This window comes from Sinohyriopsis cumingii, chromosome 15 (genome assembly GCF_028554795.1).
Source record: "Sinohyriopsis cumingii isolate HCF-2022 chromosome 15, ASM2855479v2, whole genome shotgun sequence".
Lineage (NCBI taxonomy): Eukaryota > Metazoa > Mollusca > Bivalvia > Unionida > Unionidae > Sinohyriopsis > Sinohyriopsis cumingii.
This window is the reverse complement of record NC_142975.1, coordinates 76,175,446-76,200,308: the sequence shown is the minus strand read 5'-3', so window position 1 is coordinate 76,200,308 and position 24,863 is coordinate 76,175,446. Positions and strand designations below refer to the sequence as shown.

Sequence of the window (24,863 nt, the reverse complement as noted above, 5' to 3'; positions counted from 1 at the left end):
ATTTTTGAACGTTGATTGGGGAGTTCATTCTATTTTGATTATTTAGCAATCAATTGAGGTTTTTTCAGCGACAAATTCCAGACACCACCAATAAGACGCTGCGGTTAATTTTTTATCAGATGATTCTAGTATAAATGTTTCTTCGTCTCAGCTATTGAACACAATAGACATAGTTCCAGAAAAAAAAACTATCGCTTGAATGACGCCTGGGATACGTGGTAAATATACAAAACTTTGCACCGCTGAACACGGACAGCCTATACACACCGGTGACTTCTGCAGTATGTTGATAGTGTTATTTTTGCTGTGACCATGCTGATAATCCTGACGACGACAGTGTATATACTATGTTGATAATCTGCTTGTGGGGAATTTTAATCAGATTACATTTTTTAATGATATCAGGAATTCCACTTCAAGTTTTTTTCCCAATCGTTTTCATTACCTGATACAGCTGTTTTAATATCGTCACATTTTGTGTTAATTTCAAATAGATTCACTTCAACAGTCAACGGACTTGAAAAGAAATCATCGGCGATTTCAATAATTTTCTATAATTTGTACGAAGATTTGTAAACATGTATACACAAGCATCATACTCAGCTCGTAGGGTGGTTAATTTAGTATCTACTGTATTAAAGCTATTGTCTACATAATTTTTTGTTGCGGCATCTTCATCAGCTGTTGGATCTCTTAAAGCAACTATTTTATTTCCATTCATAACTCTAGGAACTATGTCATACCATACTATATTAATCGCCTTTAAAACACCGTATTTATCCTGAAAAACAACAACTTCATCTCGGTCAACTCCAGAGAGGTTCATAAGATAGGCAATTTGACAAATCAATATCATCTTTGTTTTCCTGTCTTGATGGAAGAAGCTCTTCCGTAAATATCTACCATTATACTTTAAGATCTATCTAAAGCGTCTACTTGTATAGTGGTGTACTACTTTATGAGGTGACAATATTGATGAAGATATAGTGTTGAGTACAGAAATTACTTCACGGCCACATATTGGCGGATCGGTTACTGTTTTTGTTGGTAATATTGAATACCAGACTGAAGTTTTTATTTTGTTTACGTAACTTATAAATTCGTTTGGTGGAGCCAACCCACACGAATCAAATAATCAATTCCACTTGGATCAAATGCGTATGCCACCGAATGAGTTCCTGGACCAGAACTATTTTCAATATTATTTGGTTGTTTCGGTAATTGATCATGCATATAAACACATCTAAAATGTTTTGGTATTTAATTAGCAGCATCAAGTAAATCAAAATTTGACATTGGAAGAATTAACGAAGTGTTTCTGGAAGTATTAGACCTTTTCCGTATTGATAAGTAATCTTATGCGTTTCCCTCCTTTTTTAAATCATTGTCCTGTTGCATTCTTTAATGCCATCCCAGTAGCATTTACAACAGCACCAGGTGTAGCTGGTTTTGCAACAGCTATTGCTTCAGCGGCTATTATCGCTGGTATAGCTGCAAAAAGTGGAAATATGCCACCTGTTGTAATTGAGTCTTTAATCGCATCCGCAGAAAGATTGAGTTGAACGCATGTTTTTAATCATTTGCGCTATTGAAATGCCTGAGTTGACGTTCTGATAATGATAATGATAGTTTATTCTGACCACCTGTGATCTGATCTTTTTTTAGTGATATTTTATTCCACAGTTCTTCGCTGAACTTGATTGCAGCTTTTAGATCTGACCGGGTGTGAGACTAACACTACCATGATGATATGACATTATAAATATCGTGAGCGATTTAATTACATGTTTTCTACTGGAGCGTCAATGGCTCGTATTCTTCCGCGAACACCTTCAAGTAACATCGATTTGTCGCTGAGTATAACCACGATTGCTCTATATTTCGAGCTCGAAAGTGAATACCAACGACAGATTCTCCAGATATATCAAAATGTTCCTGCGAAAAGTAATAAATCGGATACAGATTTGTAAAATCTAGTGATGTTTGCAAACCAGTATCTATAATTTGATCACGTCCCATATATGTCATTAACCGATGATATGCACGTGCTACATGATTTAAGTCAAAATTTAATAATATATCTTCAGCTGCTTCTTGATGTCCATTTATCCTCAGTGAAACTTCAGAAACCCCAAGTTTGTCGAATATCACTGGACTTTCTTCTTGTGACTTTATTCTTTCAGTATTTTGAAAAACAATGAAAATATGCCTTGGCGCAAAAATACCTTGCTGAGATGATATATGCCACGTAAATAAACCATTGGTGGTAGTTTGAACACTGTCTGTAGTTGTTGTTAAATATGATAATAATGATTTACCACCTGAATCCATAAAAGAGAGTATATTTTGTACTTTGGCAATCGTTGGAGTCATTACCGGCATCCACAGCGAAGGTTTTGTAATAATACGTTACCAGCATCAACGCCAACACCTTCTTGCCAAATAGTATCATCGTCAGTAGCCTTTTTTACAAGTACAACTGTATGCTTGGCCCCGAAAATAACCTTTCTAACGTGTCTACAAAATCCAAATCTTCTATTTCCTCTTAACACTGAAAGACGCGTTGTAAAACCTAAGTTAAAGTGTGCATTAACTTTAATCATTAAAGGTTTTGAATCAACGTCATTGTTGTCGGCAGCGTTTTTTGGTCGTCTTATAACATACTGTCTGTTGTAAAGAAGTCAGAAGTGTCTCTAGCGAACATCATTGACGGGCCAGCTGATCTTCTATAGTCATCATAATATTTTGCTAGACCTATTACTGTTGTAGCAACATCGACGTCGTTTTGAATATTTTCAATATTTGTTCCATCAATCATGTATGTAGCACTGTAAAACAACGCAATGATGCCGTTATTAAAGAAACTAATTATATCACTGGCATTATATTCTGTATTATCAACTTTCAAAAGTTCCTTTCTACTTCAATAAACGCTTCAGTAGGTAAAAATATCTGCTTGTGTCTTGAACTTGCAATTCGATTCGACAACGCTGATCTGGTTATCGTGCATCATATGAATAATATTGATAATCGCGTATTGATTCATCTTTAAGAACTGGCGTATCTATATCGAACGCTGGATCGGATATACGCTTAAACATTTTCATTATAATTGTTATCGTCTAACCCGAAGACAACTTCTTGCTATCAGACTAGCAGTTATATTCTTTTCTTTTTCTTACTGGGGTGTGTTAGCCTATTCTGTTAATTTTTTATTTGCAGCATGATTAAGTATTTTACTGACATTTGCAGGCATAACTTCAGTGCTGTGTAATTCTACTTGTTGCTGTGGTTACTAATCGAACTAATATATCCTTGACTGCCGAGAATCCTTTACCGGCAACATTACCAACAATACTGATACGTTTATCGCGAATAGCGTCAATAGCTTTCATCCCTAATTGTTTCGCAATCGGTATTGCTTTTGGAGCTATATTCTCTTAAGTAAACCTTGAACAACATCACCAAGTCCATCTCCGTAAATCGCTTTGTAAGTTGATAATCGTGAGTTTACTACTTTAGTTATTACATGCCTACGTTGAGCATTCAGCCCACTGATTTAATTATTCTCAATCGCTGTAATAATCATCAACAATTTCATTAATGAGAGAATGATTAACATTGATGTCCACGATGCCGCCTGTAAATAATCTTCGACAAATATAAGATATTTCATTAATAATTTCTGGAGGATTATTTTGCCGCGCGTTGTCCTCCGAACAGAATTTCTAATCTATCTACGTCAGAAAGGACATTGTCAGAACAAAAAACAAAAAACAAAACAACAACAACCATTTCCCTGATTCGTGTAACCACTTCCAGTAGCGCCTGACTTAAGTTCGTAATTTTCATCAGGGTTATTATAAAGTCGTTTAAGTTCTTCAACAGTCGCTTCTTCATTTTCAACATCTATCCTCTCTATAATTTTTTTCTTCCTGTTTAAAGTTAATAAAATCCCGACTAGTAGCATTTAAATTATCTAGATTTTTATGAGCGGCATATCCCATAGCAACCCATTCTTGAGGGTCTACCAGTTAAACATATTCGTCCTTCAAAGTATGTTTTACATCTTTAAGTTTAGCAGCGATAGCTTTTGCTATTCCTCGTCGTTCAAGATATTTGTGGTTCTGCTTCTTTAGTATTTGCATGTAAGCCTTCAGATGTTTTTGTTCAGAAGGTTGAGGAAGTTGTCGTTTTTGTGGCTGTGGTGAAGAAGGTTCTTGCTTAGGAGGTTGTGGATTTCGCTGTCGCCGAGGAGGCTGTTTTTGTTGTTGTTCTATTTGTTGCTGTAGTGGAGGAAGTTGATAAGAAGGTTCTTGCTGAGAAGATTGTGGGTTTTGTTGTGAATTATTTATCATAAAGTCTTATAATGCCTTCAGAAAAACGTATAAAGTTTAGATCATCATTTCTGGCTTGCTTTTTGTTATAATATATGCGATATACCCACTTAATTAAATTATTATCACTTTCAGTATCATGACGAGGTTTTAAAATTTTGGACTTTTCACAATAAACTTTTAATGTCATTCGAGATAAATCTTTCTCTTTAATACTTTTAAGTTCCTCAATAACACCTTCTATACATTTATTAATCAAATTCAATATTTTCTTTTCTTACTTTAGGCTTAGGTGCAAGATCTTTTTTTATTTCACCAATACCAAGTACTTCTTCACCTACAGGAGGAGGTAGAGGAGCAGTTGGACAATGACTTAAAATCTTTTATGTTTGTTTAGTTCTTTTTGCTATCTTTTCAGTTTGCTTAGCAGTTTGTTTTAATGTTGGAAGAAACCCTTCAGTAGCTTCTGCAACTCTTTCAGTAACTTTTGTAACAGGCCTAAATGATTGTTATGTACCTTCTGCATATTCAACCTGTGCTTCTTGACGCTCTTGAAGTTTCAGTTTAAGAACATCACGAACAGGCAAAAACGTTTTGATTGCTTCTAATCGTTCTCTAGCTAATCTAGCTGTATACGATTATGTACCCAGTGTCATTATTGATATAATAATGATCGAATTATAGCAGCAGGGAGGGTGCGACGTCAATGAAACGTCCGGCGCGTAAACAAAACGCACATACAAATTTGGAAAAACACAAAAGACAAAGATAAAGCAACAAAATAAACTAATCAAATTAGAGAAACTCTCGGTAAGTTAGAGACTTCGGTGTGGCGTTATTACGCTTATATATTTCATTTTGCTTGTATGAGGTTTTATTTTTCATAAATGATAATTCAAGCAAGTGGTCTATTCACCCTCTCTGTTCCATATCTGTACATACTGCAACTTCTGGTTTGGGAATTCCCATATAAATTACTGTCAACTGCCAATCCTGGTTGGGACACAGATGGATCAATGATATTACATCTATGTTAGTAAGATCATATTTAAGAGGTGCATGAGAAGACCACCCAATTGAATTGCACTTGTTGCTTCGCTGAGTAATAAGAGCAATTGCCACAAAGTGCTCACATTGTAATCCACTCCTTGTTGGAAACAACCTTCAGTTATCCATACCAAACGAATATGGGGAAATGGTTCAATATTGAGATTGGTGACAAACTTTACTCACTGGATGGGAGGAGGCCAGACTTTTCCCAGTCACCTGGAAAATCTAGATGACGCAGCTCTCAGAGAAAATATATAATTTCCAGATGTTAATATGACCCAAAGCAAGCGGTCCTCACTACTGGCTAGCGCCGATGCCACCATGGTGCTGTGCTGACGATGGCGAGACAGATATTACTGGTCTCTTTGGTAGTCCACAAAATGCTTAAGGAATACGCGCCTTGGTGCGTGCATGTGTAGTGTACTCGCTTCACCACTTCAGTGGCATTGGCCGAGTGGGGTGACCGCGAATGTAGAGTTCGAAGGTGAGGGTCTAGTCTCACAGGTCCTGCAGGTGGATGATAGACGCTACACTGACCCTACTGGAATTCCTCAACAAGCGTCTTAAATTCCTCTGCAAAATTTTGCAAGTGCTCTGGTTCGCTGGGGCTCGTCAAGAAACCCTTCTTCTCCTTCGGCAGGCACCTCTTGCTCCTTGTCGGTTTCCGCCCTACGCTCTAGGAACCCTTACCTTTCCTTTCTGCTGTTGACCTTTGTTAGAAACAGCTTGGGAAGCATTGAATTTCTCTCTTACCTACTGTACTTACTGCTAATTTCTGAGTGATGATCATTGGGAGAATATATGGTAGATAATACGGCCTATTTAAAAAAAAACAGTGAGTGTGCCGCTTTCTAAATTTATAATGTTCTTTTCTGGCACTCTAATTGTTTTCGTACTTAAAATAACTTTCAACCACGTTTTGGTCCTAGCAGACCTATCTCTCTTAAGTGCGGCGAGGTACACTTGTATGTCCTTGTCTAAATGACAATATACAATCACTTTAAATGGGTTAGAATTTTACATTTATTTCTATGTACATTAAACCTGAAGCGAAAGGAAACTATTGGTATCGTAATATCGTACGTGTAGCGTTCGTCACTGTCTGGAGTGTTGTAGGAATTAAGAGTCTTATAATCAAAAAGGAAATTGTGGTCTAATGTCGTTTTTGAGGAGAGCATAGATTCATAAGAGATGCAAGTCGACCGGATACATTCTCCAGTTTTGATATTTATTCTCACTTTTTCCGACTATTTTGCTCGCACCTTGAAGCGCTGATATATACCCTTTCAACAGATCATTTTAATATAGCGTGACCTTTTGCGCTGGTTGAATGAGCCAGTTGAAGTTTCAGTTTCAAACAAAGTCATGTAGCGATCGATGCAAAGTGACTTTCATTGTTGTGTAGGAGATTGTTACATTGGTTTGCAGATAACGTACTTTTGTATATGCGTTCGTCTGAAAAGCTAGGAAAGCTAAACACAGGCAGCAATGGATAATAAAAGAGAATTGCTGATTGTCGCTTGTGTCTTGCGACGATGGCCATATACTGACTTCGTCTTCTTGTAATCAGCTTCATTTCGAGGGCTTGTCAAGTGAAAGTTAACCAAATAATGAAACTATCTGACACAAAAAAATTATTTTTGCTCACTCAAGCATGTACAACTGATAATGATTGAACATTTTATATTGATTATCACTTATAGTTAGTGATTGTCGAAAAAGAACATTAGAGATTACTGTTGTTGTATTTTGCATAAATATTTCAGAGTTACATCGATTCGTTTCACACTATGAAACGTTTATCTTTGATCTCCTTTTACTCTCCATTTGAAATGTTATTGTTATATTCCCTTTGGAAAGTAAGTTTCAGTATTTCATGTTCATTTCCTGTGTAAATGGAGCTAGTTTTGTATTTGATCCCAATTCTCTTATCAGTTGAGACTTATCCAGTTTCTCAGATTTTAAATATAAAAAAGTGACTGAAGGTGATGACGCTGTTTTAGCGAAACAGTATAAAAATAACGTGTATGAAGATGGTGGGTGGTGTAGTGGACAGAATTAAGATACAGATTATACCAAAATTATCAATCGGTTATAACAAAGAGGTAGATGCATTAACCGGTAGTTTAGGAAACACGCTAACAAAGCTAAAGCACTGTGTTGTGACAAGTCTCGTTATGGTTCATATATCGAGGATAGGGAACAGTAGAATAATTCAAGCTCCTTGTGCAATATTTGATAACACATTTTGTTTTCATCATGGGAAGCAGTTTCCATAACAATGATGATTAAAATAAAGCATTTTTTGTTTAGGTTAAAATGTTTTAATTATTTTGATTACTTTAAGGTATTGAAATTACCCTATCTCCGTGTGCAAACAAAAACTCTTGCGTGATGCACAAATGAATTATCCGTGTGCAAAAAAAAAAAACAACAAAAAAAACCTCTTGCGTGATGCACAACTGAACTGACATTAGAGACAAATACAAACCTGAGGGGCTACGGCTTTTTTGTAAGGCTTGTCACATGGGACTACAGTCAAGAGATTAGTCTTCCTTTATGACAACATAGTTTTACCGACTTTATCTTCATGTTTCTCTCCTATAGTATTTTATCTTACTGTTATGAGTTTGTTTTAAGTCTTTAAAATATATCGATATTAACTTTTGGAATTAAGTCAATGCCAAACGAGCTAGCAGATTTACGTCCGTCGTTGTTACATTCATTATATGTCTACAACAAATAAACATAACCCTCCCAAAATAGTAATTAGTTATTAAATATAACCAGTGTGCCATAATTCCCGTTATCTGTAGACTTTAAACATTTTTCTTTTATGGGATAAGTTTATTTTTTTATGAATAGCTCATTTATTTTGAAGAATTAGTTCCCACCCTCCAAATCCGACTACCGCGTCACTTAATATTTATTGAGAAATATTATTCATCTGTGTTGGGTATATAGTTATTACTGTTTGGCCCTAATTTCAGGAACAAACTTTGATGAATAAAGAGATGTCCATTGTGTTTATACATGTAACTGAGTTTTGAATTCCGCTTGTCTAGCGAAGGAGTTTGTCATGCACATGGCATCCTTACATTTGACCATTTGTCCATTATTTGAAGGTGGAAGATGGGAATGAGCGCGTGGGTGAGTAAATTGTGGCTCCTGTGCATGGCGCTGGGCAATATATATATCGTTATTCGTGGCACGGGATTGTTGGGAGGTTGTCTGTGGCTGTGTGAATTACGGCGCCGGGGCATACGAGATAGGATATACATACTGGTTTCTTTTCATTTTTGGGGAGGGGTTGAAGCCCTAGATGTGTGGATTTGGCGACCTGAGAATGGTAGCTAGGTGATAAATATATTTACTCTCGACATACGTTTGCCTGGAGGTGGACGGTGGGAAGATGTACGCATGATTGTCGATTAGGGACGTGATACAATGGCATTTAGTGATACATGTCTTAAATGACAAGTTTAATTCCTACTTGGAAGAAATACATTTCAGTTTAGACGTTAGTAATTGTACATGCAGAAAACCAATCCGCTCTCATAACCGTTATCAAAATTTATAATTGTCTGCAGTTTGAATATGCTAACATCCCTTTTCCGCTGTGGATATACATTTGCAGACATTCACTACTTTAAACGACTTTCTAAGAGAGATCTATCCTTTGACTGCAAAACTGTACAAATTATTAATTTCTTTTCCCTCATTACTTCTTTTGTTCTATCATATTCAAGGAGGAAAATTGCTTTCATCAAACTTTATATAAATTGGATTGCTCGAATTGTTATAAATTGAAAATAACATAAAACAAAATCAGCCATATACAATTTCAGCAAATCTTTTCTATAACACAAGTATGCAAAGTCGTCATGGTCTTTTTTCGTCGCTTCTGTGCTCGATTTTTTCTTGACTTTAAGGGGACAAAAGGGCCATACAGAGGAACAGCATAGTTATACAGGTTGGAAAATTGGTGATACAATTAGTACGAAATAGGAAAGAAAATGAACGGTCCTATACAATATTTAATAGTATTATGTATATCATAACATGGGTGATTTGTTTCAGTCCATACTAAAAGTATATATCATATTTTTGAACCTTTTTATAGTTCGAAATATATTTAATTGAAAGTAGTTAAACTGAATGGTTGCGACCAAATGTTCTGCAGAATGTTAAGCTATTTCATTTCATTTAGTCCTGTGGCGACAGTGGACTGTTTTGCACGTTTTTGTAATGTTAAAATGAGTAATTTGTAACTATGTTTAGTACAACAAATTTCTTTCCAACCTATGAAGTTTTCCATGATTTTAAATAGTGTTAGCTCTAAACCATCTTGTGAGAATATCCACTTGTCACAGGAAATAAATAAATAGATTAAAATGAATAAAAGAAAATTGAACACATTCAATTAGAAAACTGAATATTAAATCAGTCTCGATGCTTGGAATTTACTTTCGCTACGGGCGGATTGGACACAACGCCAAGGTGTTATGGCTAGCCCAAGCTCTTAGCATTGATCATCATAAATGTCGCTTGCTACTTAAGGCGACAGGTGTATGCGCCTACCTTACTGTAGTACCAACAATGATCATGTTTATCCTTCTCATCCCAATTACCTTCTTAAACCTTGACATTCTGTTTTCTTCACTTTGTACACGTTTTCCACCTATATTCGTTGAAGTATATTCGTTTCGTTACGAGAAAATTGTGACGATCAGGTGAACTGGCTACAAATAATGCCCTTCCTTCATGGCTAAGTCAGTGAATAGACTGAGATAGTAGCGTAAAGTTCAAAGCATATATTAGATATCGCTTGTTTTAAAATAAATATATTAATAACATTGTTTAAACCATCAGCCTGCATTCCTTTTCAAAGACGTTCAAATTAAATAGCATTTGTTTACATTTCCTATTTTTAAATATCATAGTGTATATTTTGTGACCTATAATATAATCTACCTTGCAAGGTTAATAAACTCAATTTTGATGGAAAATAATGTGAAATATGTAAATGTATTTATGATATAATAGTTGTGCCATACATAATGCACAAAATGCACTGCCGACACAACTTGTCAAATGAATATCCTGCATAATGAATTTGTGCTCAGTTGATAGCACGCATAACATGTATATGCGTCAAATAGACAACCTGCAAGACGCGTATAGGAGTCCAAACCGGGTTAACCCGCATAACGTGTCTAGGACTCAACTTTTTCATCTAATGTCTAGACCTGAAACTGTGCTGTGGGTTCCCCTACGCAACAGTCGTATAATTAATTATCAGAAACATTTAGCTGTGTTTTTGTTTACGCACATTATCTTATAACTATTTATAGCAAACATTCATAGAAAAAAGCCCATCCTCTGTTGTAATTGTTCACTAGTCCACCTTGACGCCTATTAGTTTTAGTGATTGATGACGTTGCATTCAGTTCAAATCTATTCTTACATCAATTAAAAACAAATCTTTCAATATTATATGCCTCTGTGTTTCAGTTTCGGATGTATTACAACTCAATGTCGAATATCCCCTGTAGCAATGCGTCTACTTAAAAAGTAGACAAGTACGTATTGCCACAAATGCCAGTGTTTTTGAACATAGTTAGATTTTCTAGGAGAATTTATATTTCAAAACGGACTCCTTCTAACTTTGAAAATGTCAACTTGATGAATGGTGTGCTACTTTTATTTAAAATAGGGTCCACTTACTATTAAACTATTGACCTTTCCTGTTTACAAAAGCTGAAATATCTTTACCGTCTCAACTACTGTCGTATGTATTCAAATGTGCGTGCATCAGTTTCTTGCTCTACTTCCATCCACCCACCCAAGTAAAAGAACAATCCCCCAACCCCCACTTAACTAGGGATCAATATTTCATGCTAGTGGTGTCCTACAGAAAATACTATGTCTTCATGTTAAATCTTATTGAAGGTCTTGCACGACGGATGTTTGATTCTGCTGTGGTCAACGTGAATATTAAACTATACGGCAACTCAATAATTATGCACAGTCGTGATATTTTGATGCCTATATAAGGATTTTGTTCGAAAGCAAACATTGCAATTCGGTGGACGTGCTGGCTCATCTTGGTATAAACGTAAGTTGGTCTTTCTTTAAAATTTAACAAATACAATGTGAACAGAAAATAAAATAAATCAGAAGTGATACAGTTTGTTCATTCCGTTAGAATAGCAATGTTTTATCGTCTTACTATTTCGTTTAAATTTAAACATATCATTGCATACACGAATAACACAAGTTCTATTTGTGATGATATGCTTTAATTATTTTGGATCTCGTAATATCTGTAATCTATGTTATTGAGTAAAGTAGTGTACCAGTTACTTTAAGATCGAAGAATTACTGTACATGCTGTATTACAACACTATTTCATTACTTGATACAATAATATCTAACGCTCTGCTATATTATATTACTAGCCAAACTATACATTTTACCACAACCTTGAAGTAAACAGTTGAAGTAATAGTTCTGAAAAAACATCAGCAGTAATCAGGGAAAGCGTTGTGTGTTAGGAGAAGATTATGCATCTTTCCATACAATATATTTAGTTCAAGAAGGACGTGTCTTTTGCATGCTGTAAGTATCTGGTGAAGTAAATGGTGAAGAATATATATATATATATATATATATATATATATATATATATATATATATATATATATATATATATACATCTTTCAATTTCTAAAATACTCCAAACCAAACCATCGTTGATGTCACATGAGACATGGTATTTTTAAACGTACATGTGCTTGAAACTTGTATCACCCTTACTGAACCTAAGGACTCAACTGCGTCTTCGATTATTTGGGGTTATTTGGGGTTCCTAAAATCTAGTTAAAACCTGACATTGCATGAGTAAAACGTTTACTCTGCCTCATTTAAATTAATAAAAGGGTCAGCTTTGTAAATAAGTTTCCTGAATTTTTACTTATCATTATCAACCAATCAGAGGATTCGTAACCCGTATATAAACTGTGTAACGCGCCCTTATTTCTAGACTAGTTCCGACATTTTGTATCATTAGTACTTTGAAATATGTGCTTGGACTCATGGGACAGATAATGTCTGTGCATACTACCGGAAGGTACTGGCTCAATATTGAGCTTTCCAGTGCGTTGATCCAGATATATTAATTATGACCTGTGTCCACCTGTTCCCAACAAAATTCGTTTCTTGTCTCTTCCAGGTTCATAATGAAGCTTGTACAAATCGTAAGTCTATATATGACTTTGTCTACTCTCGTCTGCGGAGCCTTTTCACAGCAATATGGTTTCTCTGGAGGGACTGGAGGATTTAGTGGTATTTTTGGTATGTTTTCTAAGACTCAAGACTCTTCTACGAAAGGTCTTCTCCAGACTTTAACCCTCCTTTCTAAACCATGTGTATTGCCTCGGACATGAAATGAGGATAATTTGGGAGACATTACTTACCAATGATTAAGAAGTAAAATGAGCAGAGTTTCCTCAAACAGAGCTCAGACACGAACGCGGATGAACTCTAAGCGCATCTGTGGAAATACAATTGAAAATATTAAAGAACGAAACAATGAAAATAAAGAATAATTTATGTTACAAAATCACCCATACGTACGAAAATACCAAATTGATATTTCATATTACATGTATGCATGTCTGTATATATGTATATGTGCCTGTGTTCTTTCCGTGAGGTGATTTAAAGTATTTTGTTATTCCCGTCTCTAGTTTGCTCACATTACCAAATTTGCTTCGATCCAGGTGTGTCCACCATTTTGATAATTTGTATTCCAGCAAGGGCTGCATTAACCATTCCATTCTGTCATCCTAAAATTATTTCTAGATCCTGTTTAAAACCTCTGATGTATGTAACCCAACGCTTGCTCAAGAAAATCTTGGATCATTAGAGTATAAACTGAGACTGGTTTGAATTAGAGCAGTAATGATTAGCCATCGCTGCTCTGACCTTGTTCTGTCATGCTGTTGCTAGATTACCCTCTCCTTTGTTAGTTATCATATATCTAAAAGCCTCATCTGTTTTAAATTACATATATTATAAAACGTATATAATGTTATGTATATCAATATTGTGTAGCTGACCATCGTCAGTAATTGAGATAGAGTCCTTCCTGACTACTCGTATCTTTCTTGTCTTGTTTGTAAGTTATAAATAGTTGTTTATATATATTGAATGAAATGTCCAGATTTGTTTAGAAATTATTATTGTGCTAGAAGCGAGCTGCTTACGGATTTGATATGAAAATGACAATCATCCTGGTTCTATTATTGTGTCTTTTATATATTGACGTTATTTACTCCACTGGATAATACCTCATTTCTAATCGTAACATCTGTCTAAAGAAATTACTATTTTAGTTTGTCCAGATATTCATTATTTATTTACTTAAATTATTCATTGATGTTATAAAGTACTTATCGATTTGGGACAAAATCAATATTTGGGAATTATTGTGAATTCATTCAAGGACATTTTGGATTATATAATTGTAATACATGAAGACTGTTGGCACATTATCACATTCCAGACTATTGACACATCAACACATTCGAAATTTTGAATTTAATCGGAACACCAATTGGAATTCGTATGGACAAAATTAGTACGTTTGGACTTGTGACAACATTTTTAGGACCATTTGGGTCCGAATTCGTAATTCTCTATGTTCCCTTTAAAGTTTCACCCTGTATTATAGGGAAAAAATTATTCCTTGAATTTTACAGAGCTTTTTCGTTTTTGCTCGCATAGTCGGAAATATATATATATATATATATATATATATATATATATATATATATATATATATATATATATATATGGGGTGGTTCATATATAATGTAGTGGTTAGATAATGCATCCTAAAACATGATTCTAGCTATGAAATAAGATAACATTTTAAGTCAGTTGATGGATTGGTACTCTATCTTGAAACTTGTAGATTGTGAAACCTGATACTTTGTCCTGATTGCAAAGACCTTGTTTATGATCATTTAATTTATACTTCTGTCCACCTTTATCACTTTATAAGATCTTGCACTTCCTTAGCACAATCTATTCATCTGGCGATAGCTCGTATGAAATTGTACGATTATACATATACGTATCCTTGTCTTGCTTTTTGTTTCAGGTCTCCTCATCCTTCTTGTTTTCATAGCTGCGATCTCCAGGAGACCTCGTAAGTTTTCGAACAAATTTTACCCTTTTCTTTGTAGTTTATTTAAATTTGTTCTTTAGTGCTTTTCATTCATACATATATATTTCAAATATCTTTTTTTATGTCTTGTGGTCTTTCTCTGTCTTTCAGAGGATTACACAAGTGCATCTCAAAATAAATGCATCACAAGTTCTTTAGTGCTTTTCATATATATATATATATATATATATATATATATATATATATATATATATATATATATATATATATATTTCTACTCTCTTTCTTATGTCTTCTTGTCTTGTTTCTGTCTGTGAGACAATTGCGCAATGTCATTTAAAAAAATATGCATCACGTGTTTGTCCGTTATTGTGGATCTTATATGAGTGTTTATTGCAAAACTGTTGCCTTGATATCCTAAATATTGAAATTATTCAGCGAGTTTCATAAATATACTTAAGAATGAGAGCAAAGGTAAAAGTATGTTGATCGCATTACGAAAATTACTGGCTTTATTTTTCTAAACCTCAGACGAATGCAGATAAACGACATGGAAATAGCTTCATATAACTCGCTCATCACTCATTTGCGTAACACTATGTCTTAAGGTGTGACGTATTGAGGTGCTATTGCACGTGTGACACATGAAAAGTACGATATGTATAATAACGTAAACACTAGTAGCCATGAAATACGTTATTGAACTGGGTGCCGTGCAAGAAGTAAAACTATTTTCTAAGCAACGTGACTTAAAGATTTTGTGTGTACGCTATATCACTACTTGCAGCTAAGGAAAACCTGTTTCATTATTGTATCTGTTTCTGCAAGAAACAAAACAACATTTAAGTTGAAACTGCCGTGATATTTTTTTCACTTAAACGAGTATTTGTATGAAATAAAGATAAAATCAAAGATAAAAGTGAAATATAAAACAATTTCGAATCTTTCAACAATCAAACATCATCTATAATGTATTACGACTTATACAAATCTGTTAGTTTGATTGCTTAATATCAGAATACACTTTGATTAGAAGATTAGAATTCCAGTCTCAGGGCATTAAACAATTACGTTGCTAGTCATTTTATTTTACGTCTATCATTCTGAGGCAGCTACCATATTGCAGAATGTTATGTTATTTTTATATCCGTCATCACCATGTCCTTTTTCTTGCTCATAAATATGTTATATTCACTGCAATAGGTTCAGTTTTGCGTCATATATCTTCAAGAAACCTTATCCGGGGATTGTCTTGTACTATAGAAATGAACCTGGTCATATTTAGACTTTCAAATAAAAAGTTAAAGGTTTTATGACGCGTGGAAGGAACTTTGTTTTCAAGCAATAACTTTGGCTTTCCTTAGGATCTATTCGTCAGATATTACGATTTGATAGCAAAGGTAGAAACCTTTGCATAAAAAAATGGGCATGTTTTTACCAAACATTGATGACATCCAATAGGCATGTACATTAGGAATCCAGAAGTCATGGTCACTATACCCCTTTGCCTTCTCCTACGTCCACTCTATCCCACTTCCGCAGTTGTTGTTGTTGTTATTGAAGGGTTTAATGCCATTTTTCAGCACACGATAGGCTATTCATGGCGGCCAGTATTAATGGTGGAGGAAGAACCCGGGAAATCCCCGGAAAGAACCACCGACCCTCGAGAAGCTACTGGCAAGCTTTCTCACATACCCACATTGGCTGAATCAGAGACTCGAACATAACTGCCGAAGTAGTTTGAAGCATACCATTTGACTTAATATTGATGGATAGAAAATATTTTAAAATGCATCTTAAATGGATTTACAAGATGATGAAACAGAAAGTGGTGAAGCAGAGCCACTCTTTCATAATCTTTCATAATATTCACCTTCGATGGGTCTTGACATTCGGAATTTATACTATGTGCGTCGATATATATATATATATATATATATATATATATATATATATATATATATATATATATATATATATACACACACACATTCCAATCGGTATAATTCTATCTTCAAACTGATTTCGTTACAGAATGTCCCACTAACTACGTATCTGCTTCTCCGGTATCAAGTACTTGCATCCGAGCCTTCGCCACTGGAAAATCGTTCGCAGATGCAAGAACGGCATGTCAGACTGACGGTGGAGACCTTCTGGGACTTGATCTAGTAACTTTTGACATGGTTCGAGCTTTCGCCGACGCAAATAAAGGTTCTGTATCTATCTATCTATCTATCTATCTATCTATCTATCTATCTATCTATCTATCTGTCTGTCTGTCTGTCTATCTATCTATCTATTATTTGTGGAAATATGAATCTAGTCAGGCAATTTTCTTTATCGTTATAATGAGAATCATTTTCCTAACTATGTTTATCCCATATCCACAATTAGATGAATAGGTCAAGGTTTTCTAAACTATCGTGTTGCCAATTATTGAAATTTAATATAGTAGAGTGGGCATTGTAGACATGGCAAAATGTTGAGTAAATACAGCCAAGATATCTAGTATGTTCTCAAATTCTAACAGACGTATGCCCGAAACTTCGATTCATATAGACTTGCTTTTATTTTCCTAAATTTGTTTTATGTCTATCAGATTAATATAAATAATAATTAGTAATCATGGACATATAATTTCATGCTGATTAGAACCATGAGATATTCAAATAATATTGTAATTCTGTAAACAGAAGTCACGAGATATCCGTGTGAACTGTGTAGTGTTGGATATAATTGTGTAATTCTGTAAACATAAGTCATGGGATATTAATATGTCCTGTGTATTGTTGTATGTAAATGTGTAAATACAGAAGTCATATGACATTCATATAATTCGCGTCATGGTGTAAATACGGACGACTTGGGACATTCATGTGATTCACGTAATGATGGAAATACGGACATCATGGGATATTAAAATATACCTTGTGTAGTGTTGTATGTAACTGTGTAAATACAGATGTCGTATGACATTCTCATGATTCACGTAATGATGTAAATACAAAAGTCACGAGATGTAAATACCGAAGTCATGGGATATCCCTATAATTCACGTAATGATGTAAATGCGGACGTCAGAACACATTCATATGATTCAGGTAATGATGTAAGTACAGACGTAATGGGACGTTGAAGTGATTGACGTAATGATGTAAATACAGCTGTCATGGGACATTCATATAATTCGCGTCATGATGTAAATACAGAAGTCATGGGAGATTCATGTGATTCACGTAATGATGTAAATACAAAAGTCACGAGATGTAAATACTGAAGTCATGGGATAATCCCTATGGTTCACATAATGATGTAAATACTGACGTCAGGGGACATTCATATGACTCATGTAATGATGCAAATACAAAAGTCATGGGATATCCCTATGATGCACGTAATGATGTAAATGCGGACGTCAGGACACATTCATATGATTCGGGTAATGATGTAATTACAGACGTCATGGGACATTGAAGTGATGACGTAATGATGTAAATTCAGCTTTCATGGGACATTCATATAATTCGTGTAATGATGTAAATACAGAAGTCATGGGACATTCATGTGATTCACGTAATAATGTAAATACAAAAGTAACGAGATGTAAATACCGAAGTCATGGGATATCCCTATGATTCACATAATGATGTAAATACGGACGTCAGGGGACATTCATATTATTCACGTAATAATGTAAATACAGAAGTCATGGGGCATTTATATTATTCGCGTAATGATGTAAATACAGAAGTCATGGGACATTCATATTATTCGCGTAATGATGTAAATACAGAAGGGATGGGAAAATTATATGGTTTGCCTTATGCTCTAGATAAGGAATGAATGGGAAAATTGTTGTTTTGTTCATCCGTTATAGCTAGTTGGTTCCTGGTTCGCCTAACCTAAACACATTGTTTGAGCCAATGAAAGAACTAACACCGTGTCTGCTGAATGTATGTACATGGCACTTTCATCTTTTCAACTTACATTTACTTTCTTGAATCTGATAATGGATTTAATGTATTCCGTAGTAAACCAAGTGCAAGCCGTACGAAAACACAACGATCGTGCCGAAAGTTGACTTAATATATGTTTTAGGAAGTTTAAATGTTTAAGGAGACTAACTATACATCTCATGTGTGTGGATTAAATGTGTGTGCCTTTTGTAGACTAATCATGTACTGTAAGTATACAGAAAAATATTTTGTGGCAGACTACACGTATGCCTAAGTATATTAAATTTATCTTGTATAAAGATTAAATGTATGTCTCAAGTTGACTAAATTTGTTTGCTAAAAATTGACTAAATGTATACTGTATGTAGACTAAATGTATACTGTATGTAGACTAAATGTATTCTGTTAGGTTGACTAAATGTATAATGTATGTAGACTAAATGTATACTGTATGTAGACTAAATGTATACTGTATGTAGACTAAATGTATACTGTATGTAGACTAAATGTATTCTGTTAGGTTGACTAAATGTATACTGTATGTAGACTAAATGTATACTGTATGTAGACTAAATGTATACTGTATGTAGACTAAATGTATTCTGTATGTAGACTAAATGTATTCTGTATGTAGACTAAATGTATTCTGTATGTAGACTAAATGTATTCTGTTAGGTTGACTAAATGTTTGTTGAAAGTAGACTAAATGTATGTCTCACGTGGACTAAATTTATTTGCTCTTAGTACATTATATGTATATTACATAGAATACAAGTGAGTTGTATATGTTGTTGACTTGACTAAACGTGTGCTGCCAATAGACTAAATGTGTATTGTGTGATCTGTAAATAGACCAACCGCTCCGGTGGCCTAGTGGTTAGAGCGTCCGACTCGGATGCGGGAGGTCGTGGGTTCGATTCCCGGCCGAGTCATACCAGAGACTTAAAAAATGGCGTTCATCATTAAGAAGTTAGTGTTAGGACTGATCCGCCTGGTGTCAGGATAATGTGACTGGGTGGGACATCATGCTACATGTCTGCGGCATGATGCCCCAGTGCTAGACATCACTATAAACTGCTACATTGCAGACATCGTAGCGATATGACTGAAAAATTGTTAAAGCTACGTTAAAAATCAAAATCAAAATCACATCACAGTAAATAGACTAAATCTGCGTACTGTAAATTTGCTAAATGCGCGTGCTGTAAGTAGATCAAATATACGTGCTATAAATATACTAAATGTGCGTTGTGTGTGCTGTAAGTATAATAAATATGTCTTATATGTGCTGAAAGTAGACTATACGTGTGTTGTATGTGCTGTAAGTAGACTAATTGTGTGTGGTGTATGTTTTAAGTAGACTAATTATGTGTGCGTTAAGTAGAGTATGTGTGTGATTTTGATTTTTTAGCGTAGCTTTAATAATTTGTCAATAGTCATATCGTTACGATGTTTGCAATATGGCAGGTTATAGTGAGGCATTATGCCGCAGACATGTAGCATCATGTTCCATCCGGGGCCACGAGTGTCCGAGTGGTCTAAAGCGCTCTCCGTTACGGATCGCTGCCATCTCACCTCTGTCTGCGTGGGTTCGAGTCTAGAATTCGGCCAATGTGGGTATGTGAGAAAGCTTCCAGTAGCTTCTCGTGGGTCGGTGGTTCTTCCCGGTGTTTTCCCGCGTTCTTCCTCCACAATTAATACTGGCTGCCATGCATAGCCTATCGTGTGCTGAAAATGTCGTTAAACCCCACAACAACAACAACATGTTCCATCCAGTCACATTATTCTTACACCAGGCCGACCAGTCCTAACACAAACTAAAATTTAATGGTGAGTGCCAAGCGAGGCAGCTGTTAGTACCATTTTTATCGGTCTTTGGTATGATTCGGTCGGGGTTGGAACTCGAAATCTCCCGTATCTGAGGCAGACACTCTAACCACATTGGCCATCGAAGCTGTCGTAAATATAGCATATGTGTCCTGTGTGTGTTGAAAGTAGACTACATGAATGTTGTGTGTGCTGTAAGAAGACTAAATGTGTGTGTTGCAAGTAGACTAAATGGGTGTTGTGTGTGCTGTAAATATACTAAATGGGTGTTGTGTGCGTTTTAATTAGACTAAATATGTGTTCTCTAAGTAGTCAATGTGTGTGCTGTAAGTAGAATACATGTGTATATTGTAAGGAGACTACATGTGTGCTGAGTGTACTGTAAGTAGACTAAGTGGGTTTTGTTTTTGCAGTACATAGACTAAATGTGCTTGTTGTAAGTATATTTAATGTTTTTGTAAGTGGACTAAATGTGTGTTGTGTGTGCTGCACGTAGACGAAATGAGCGTGCTGCAAGTAGATTAAATGTGTATTTTGTAAATAGACTAAATGTGTTGTGTGTGATGTAAATATACTAAATTTGAGTGCTGTAAATAGACTCAGTGTGTGTTGCGTGTGCTGCAAGTATACTAAATGTATGTTGTGTGTGTTGTATGCAGACAAAATATGTACGATTGTGCTGTAAGTAAACTAAATGTGTGTGTGTTGTGTGCTGTAAGTAGGCTAAATGCGTGTTGTGACTGCTGTAAGAAGACTCGATTTGATATGTGTTGCGGTGTGCTGTAAGTAGACTAAGTATGTGTTGTGTGCTTGTGTAAATAGACTAAATGTGTGTTGTCTGTGCTGTAAAATGACTAAATATGTGTTGTGTGATCAAAATTAAGTAGATTAAATATGTGTGCTGTAAGTAGATTACATGTGTTTTGTGTGTACTGCATGTGTGTGATTTGGATTTTTAACGTAGCTTTAACACTTTGTCAGTCATATCGTGACGATGTCTGCAGTGTGGCAGTTTATAGTGATGTGTAGCACTGGGGGATCATGCCGCAGACATGTAGCATGATATTCCACCCAGTCACATTATCCTGACATCAGGCCGACTAGTTCTAACACTAACCTCTTAATGCTGAGCGCCAAGCAAGGCAAATGTTAGTACCATTTTTAAAAGTGTTTGGTATGACTCGGCCGGGGATCAAACCCACATACTTCCCCATCGAGGCGGACGCTCTAACCACTAGGCCACCGTAGAGTTCTTGTGTGTGCTGTAAGTAGATTAAATATATGTTGTGTGTGCTGTAAGAAGATTGCATGGATGTTGTATGTGTTGTAAGTAGACAAAATGTGTGTGATGTAAGTAGACTAATTGTGTGTTGTGTGTGCTGTAATTAGACTAAATCGATGTTGTGTGTGATGTCAGTAGACTAATTGTGTGTTGTGTGTGCTGTAATTAGACTAAATCGATGTTGTGTGTGCTGGAAGTAGACTAAATTCGTGTGCTGTTAGTATAATAAATGGGTGTGCGGTTAGTAGACTCATGGGGTGTCGTGCATGATGTAAGCAGACTAAATATATGTATAGTATGGATACCAAACTTACAATATAAAGAAACATGTATCTTTCAATAAGGTATTTACGCCTTCTATAGTGATGTTGAACTTGGCAGATTCATGAAACTGTATTTATGTCTAATCTAAAAAAAAATGCATCACGACACCTTAGTTATTGGCTTTCATTTTGTAAACATATTTTGCACATTATATCGTGGATTTTGTCCAGATCAAAGACTAGTTGAAGATGGTTGAAGTAGATCAATGCTGATAAAAACGATAACTTCTTGCAGGTTCTGGTCCCTGTGATTTCTGGGTGGGAGCCACAGAGGCAGCTTCCGGTGTTTGGTCAGGTTCGAACGGCAGCTCAATCTCAACTTTGGGTGGACTCTTTTTCGAGACTGCCGGGGATTTTGATGACAATGCTGCTAATGAGTGTGGTATCCTGGATGTTGCCAGAAGCTTCTTCCTATATGGATCAACGTGCACCAACTTGAAATGTTACATATGTCAGAGGAATAAGATCAAATAATTATAATGTCCATTGGCTGGGGAATGAAAAGTACTGTTTTATGTAACCATCGTATAAACATTAGGAATCACACCCACCCACCCACCGACCTACATACACACACGCCCACATCTACAAAGAGAAAAACGCACGCACACACATGAGAAGAACACTGAAACGCACATTCGATAGATTTCTTAAAATTAGGAGCTAATGTCAATAAACTACCGGCCATTTCATTGTTTGAGGCTATGCCTGAGATTCTTTGGATAAATAAAATCAGGTCCAGAATAAAATTCAATAACATAATTGTCTTTCTCTGGGTGCTAGAAAGAAAACAAAATAAACAATAGTCATATGAGTTATATTAATTAAAAGCTTATTTGCAGTAAAATAATTAAATATCTTGGTTAGAAAACCGGCAAAATTAAACAATGGGTCTTTAAATTTTTGGTCCACAGAGGAAAACAAATATAATAATAATTGAATTTTAGGTCTAAGTAATATATTGACCCAAATTATGTCTAAATACCTTTTTAGGCGTGATGTATTTTACTTGATGAATGTTTCTGTCCCTCATTCCACCATATACCCTGGAATATTCAAAAGTATATTTCAACAGTTGAGCTTTTCTTGCTACATTGTCATTATTGTCGGATAATCTTGTCCCGAAAGTCACTTGACTTCAATTCATAATGACTCTTCTTAATCAATACCAATTTGGGATTAAATTTAGTTCCAGGTAGAAGTCTAAATGATGATGAAATGTACATATCCAAACTTAAGATTTATCCCAGACAATTATCAGGACTGGATCTTCTGTGCAGTGAACTCAAACAACCTGCTGTAAATTTCGAATTATTTTGGCTATGAGAGGGTATGTTTAACTGCACAACTACATGATGCTTGGCAATCTGGTGATTTTTTTCCATATCCGCATTGTCCGCGTTCCTATGTATGTACAGCTGCTTAGTATTGTACTTTTGAAAGGTATTAAACATAAAATAGTGCGATTATTGATTTTTCTTTCTTACAACATGTCTCAGTATACGTGAAACAATCGTATATTGTAATAAAGCAAACGGACTATCCTGGTCGAAACAAAATCATAACACTAGCGTCAGCCACTTCTAGCGCATCCGAATAATTAAACATTCAGTCAATTACTGTACTTACATATGTTATATCAGACTCCAGCTGCATTAAGGATGAATATATGCTACATACTAAACACGTTTTGTTGTTTTTATTGTGTGCCACCGTCACCGATTAAGGTCTTAGCATGTGGTTCACCTTAAAGTGTAAATTCAACGCTTTCTGTTCTTTATAAAATGCTTGCTGCGGTTTTCACCTGTAACTTTTTAAAACTGTTTATGTCAGTGGATTACCCACCTTTGATAAGAATAGCATGTATGCTGTTCTATGGAGGTTGAAAAGTGTGCCTCCCATCAAGTCGGTACGATAATTTTGTTGAGATTTCGTTGAAGAAATTGAAAATGAAATGCAAAATTTCAAGAGCAGTCGATGATCTACTTTCATCATATCATGATATAACTTTCATTGGATACATTGTTTGAACTGACTTGTTAATGCGCATGACTTTGAAATCGGCAATACCTGCATATATAGGTAGATCGGACAGAAAATGATGCGTATGAACACAGATGTATTAAATATACAAGACTCTTTTTAAATAAGTTTTTGGCTCTCCAAATGTAAGTCAGTAATGTTCGCAACCCCACCTGCTGATTCACTATCTGTTGGGATTTGTAGGTATTTATCCTCCAACATAGAGATTTGTTGTAGAGCAAACGTGGAATTGGATTAACGGCCCACTGCATCTTGCGTATTAATGTTAAATCATGTCAGTTGTAATGTATTTACATTGAGGTGCGTTAACCATGGGTGGGTGTATAATGTGGTATTCGTGGTAATCCTGGTGATCTTTCCATAACAATCTTTCTGTGATTAGCAGATCTATGGGAATGATGTACATCTGTCGTCTTTAGTACCTGTTTATAAGACCAAGGGAGCTTAAGAAAGGGTCCCGTGTTTGCCCATTGTGTGCCCGTCTGTCAACAATTATTTGTTATCACTAAATGATCCATGCTTCTGATTTGGCTTCCATCAAACTTGCAGCACGGATTATTGGAAGATAAGCTCAGTAAAGGTTACTGTAATTTATTCATATCATTCTACTTTATTGGACTTGTGATATAACATTTAGGATTATTAGGGATTTAATTCATTCTCAATACAGCAAGAGTATTTCGAATTTTCATTTCGTTTTTTAGTGAAATACATTGTTTTTGTCGAAGGTTACAAAACGTGTTGATTTAGCTAAGTCTGTTACTAAATTAGAGATCACATATTCACAACAGAAATTGGGTGCCATTCCAAGATTTGAATTTCTTTGAAACAACCTAAGATCTTGTTTGT

At 35.3% G+C, this 24,863-nt stretch overlaps 1 protein-coding gene across 1 annotated transcript; it reads left to right on the top strand.

Annotated features, from left to right (window-relative positions):
- The first annotated feature begins 11,443 nt into the window (after positions 1–11,443).
- Positions 11,444–23,437, top strand: LOC149782099 (uncharacterized). Its single transcript, XM_089934824.1, has 5 exons — positions 11,444–11,505; positions 12,622–12,743; positions 14,557–14,604; positions 16,618–16,794; positions 22,207–23,437. The coding sequence occupies exons 2-5, from the start codon at positions 12,629–12,631 to the stop codon at positions 22,443–22,445; spliced, it is 579 nt and encodes a 192-aa protein (XP_089790950.1). The 5' UTR covers positions 11,444–11,505; positions 12,622–12,628; the 3' UTR covers positions 22,446–23,437.
- The last annotated feature ends 1,426 nt before the right edge of the window (positions 23,438–24,863 follow it).

Bases quoted from the DNA above. Each gene is read 5' to 3' on its own strand.
- LOC149782099 (XM_089934824.1), top strand. From the start codon at position 12,629: ATGAAGCTTGTACAAATCGTAAGTCTATATATGACTTTGTCTACTCTC. The intron at 14,605-16,617 runs GTAAGTTTTCGA...ATTTCGTTACAG, and splicing joins TGCGATCTCCAGGAGACCTC to AATGTCCCACTAACTACGTA. The intron at 16,795-22,206 runs GTTCTGTATCTA...AACTTCTTGCAG, and splicing joins TTTCGCCGACGCAAATAAAG to GTTCTGGTCCCTGTGATTTC.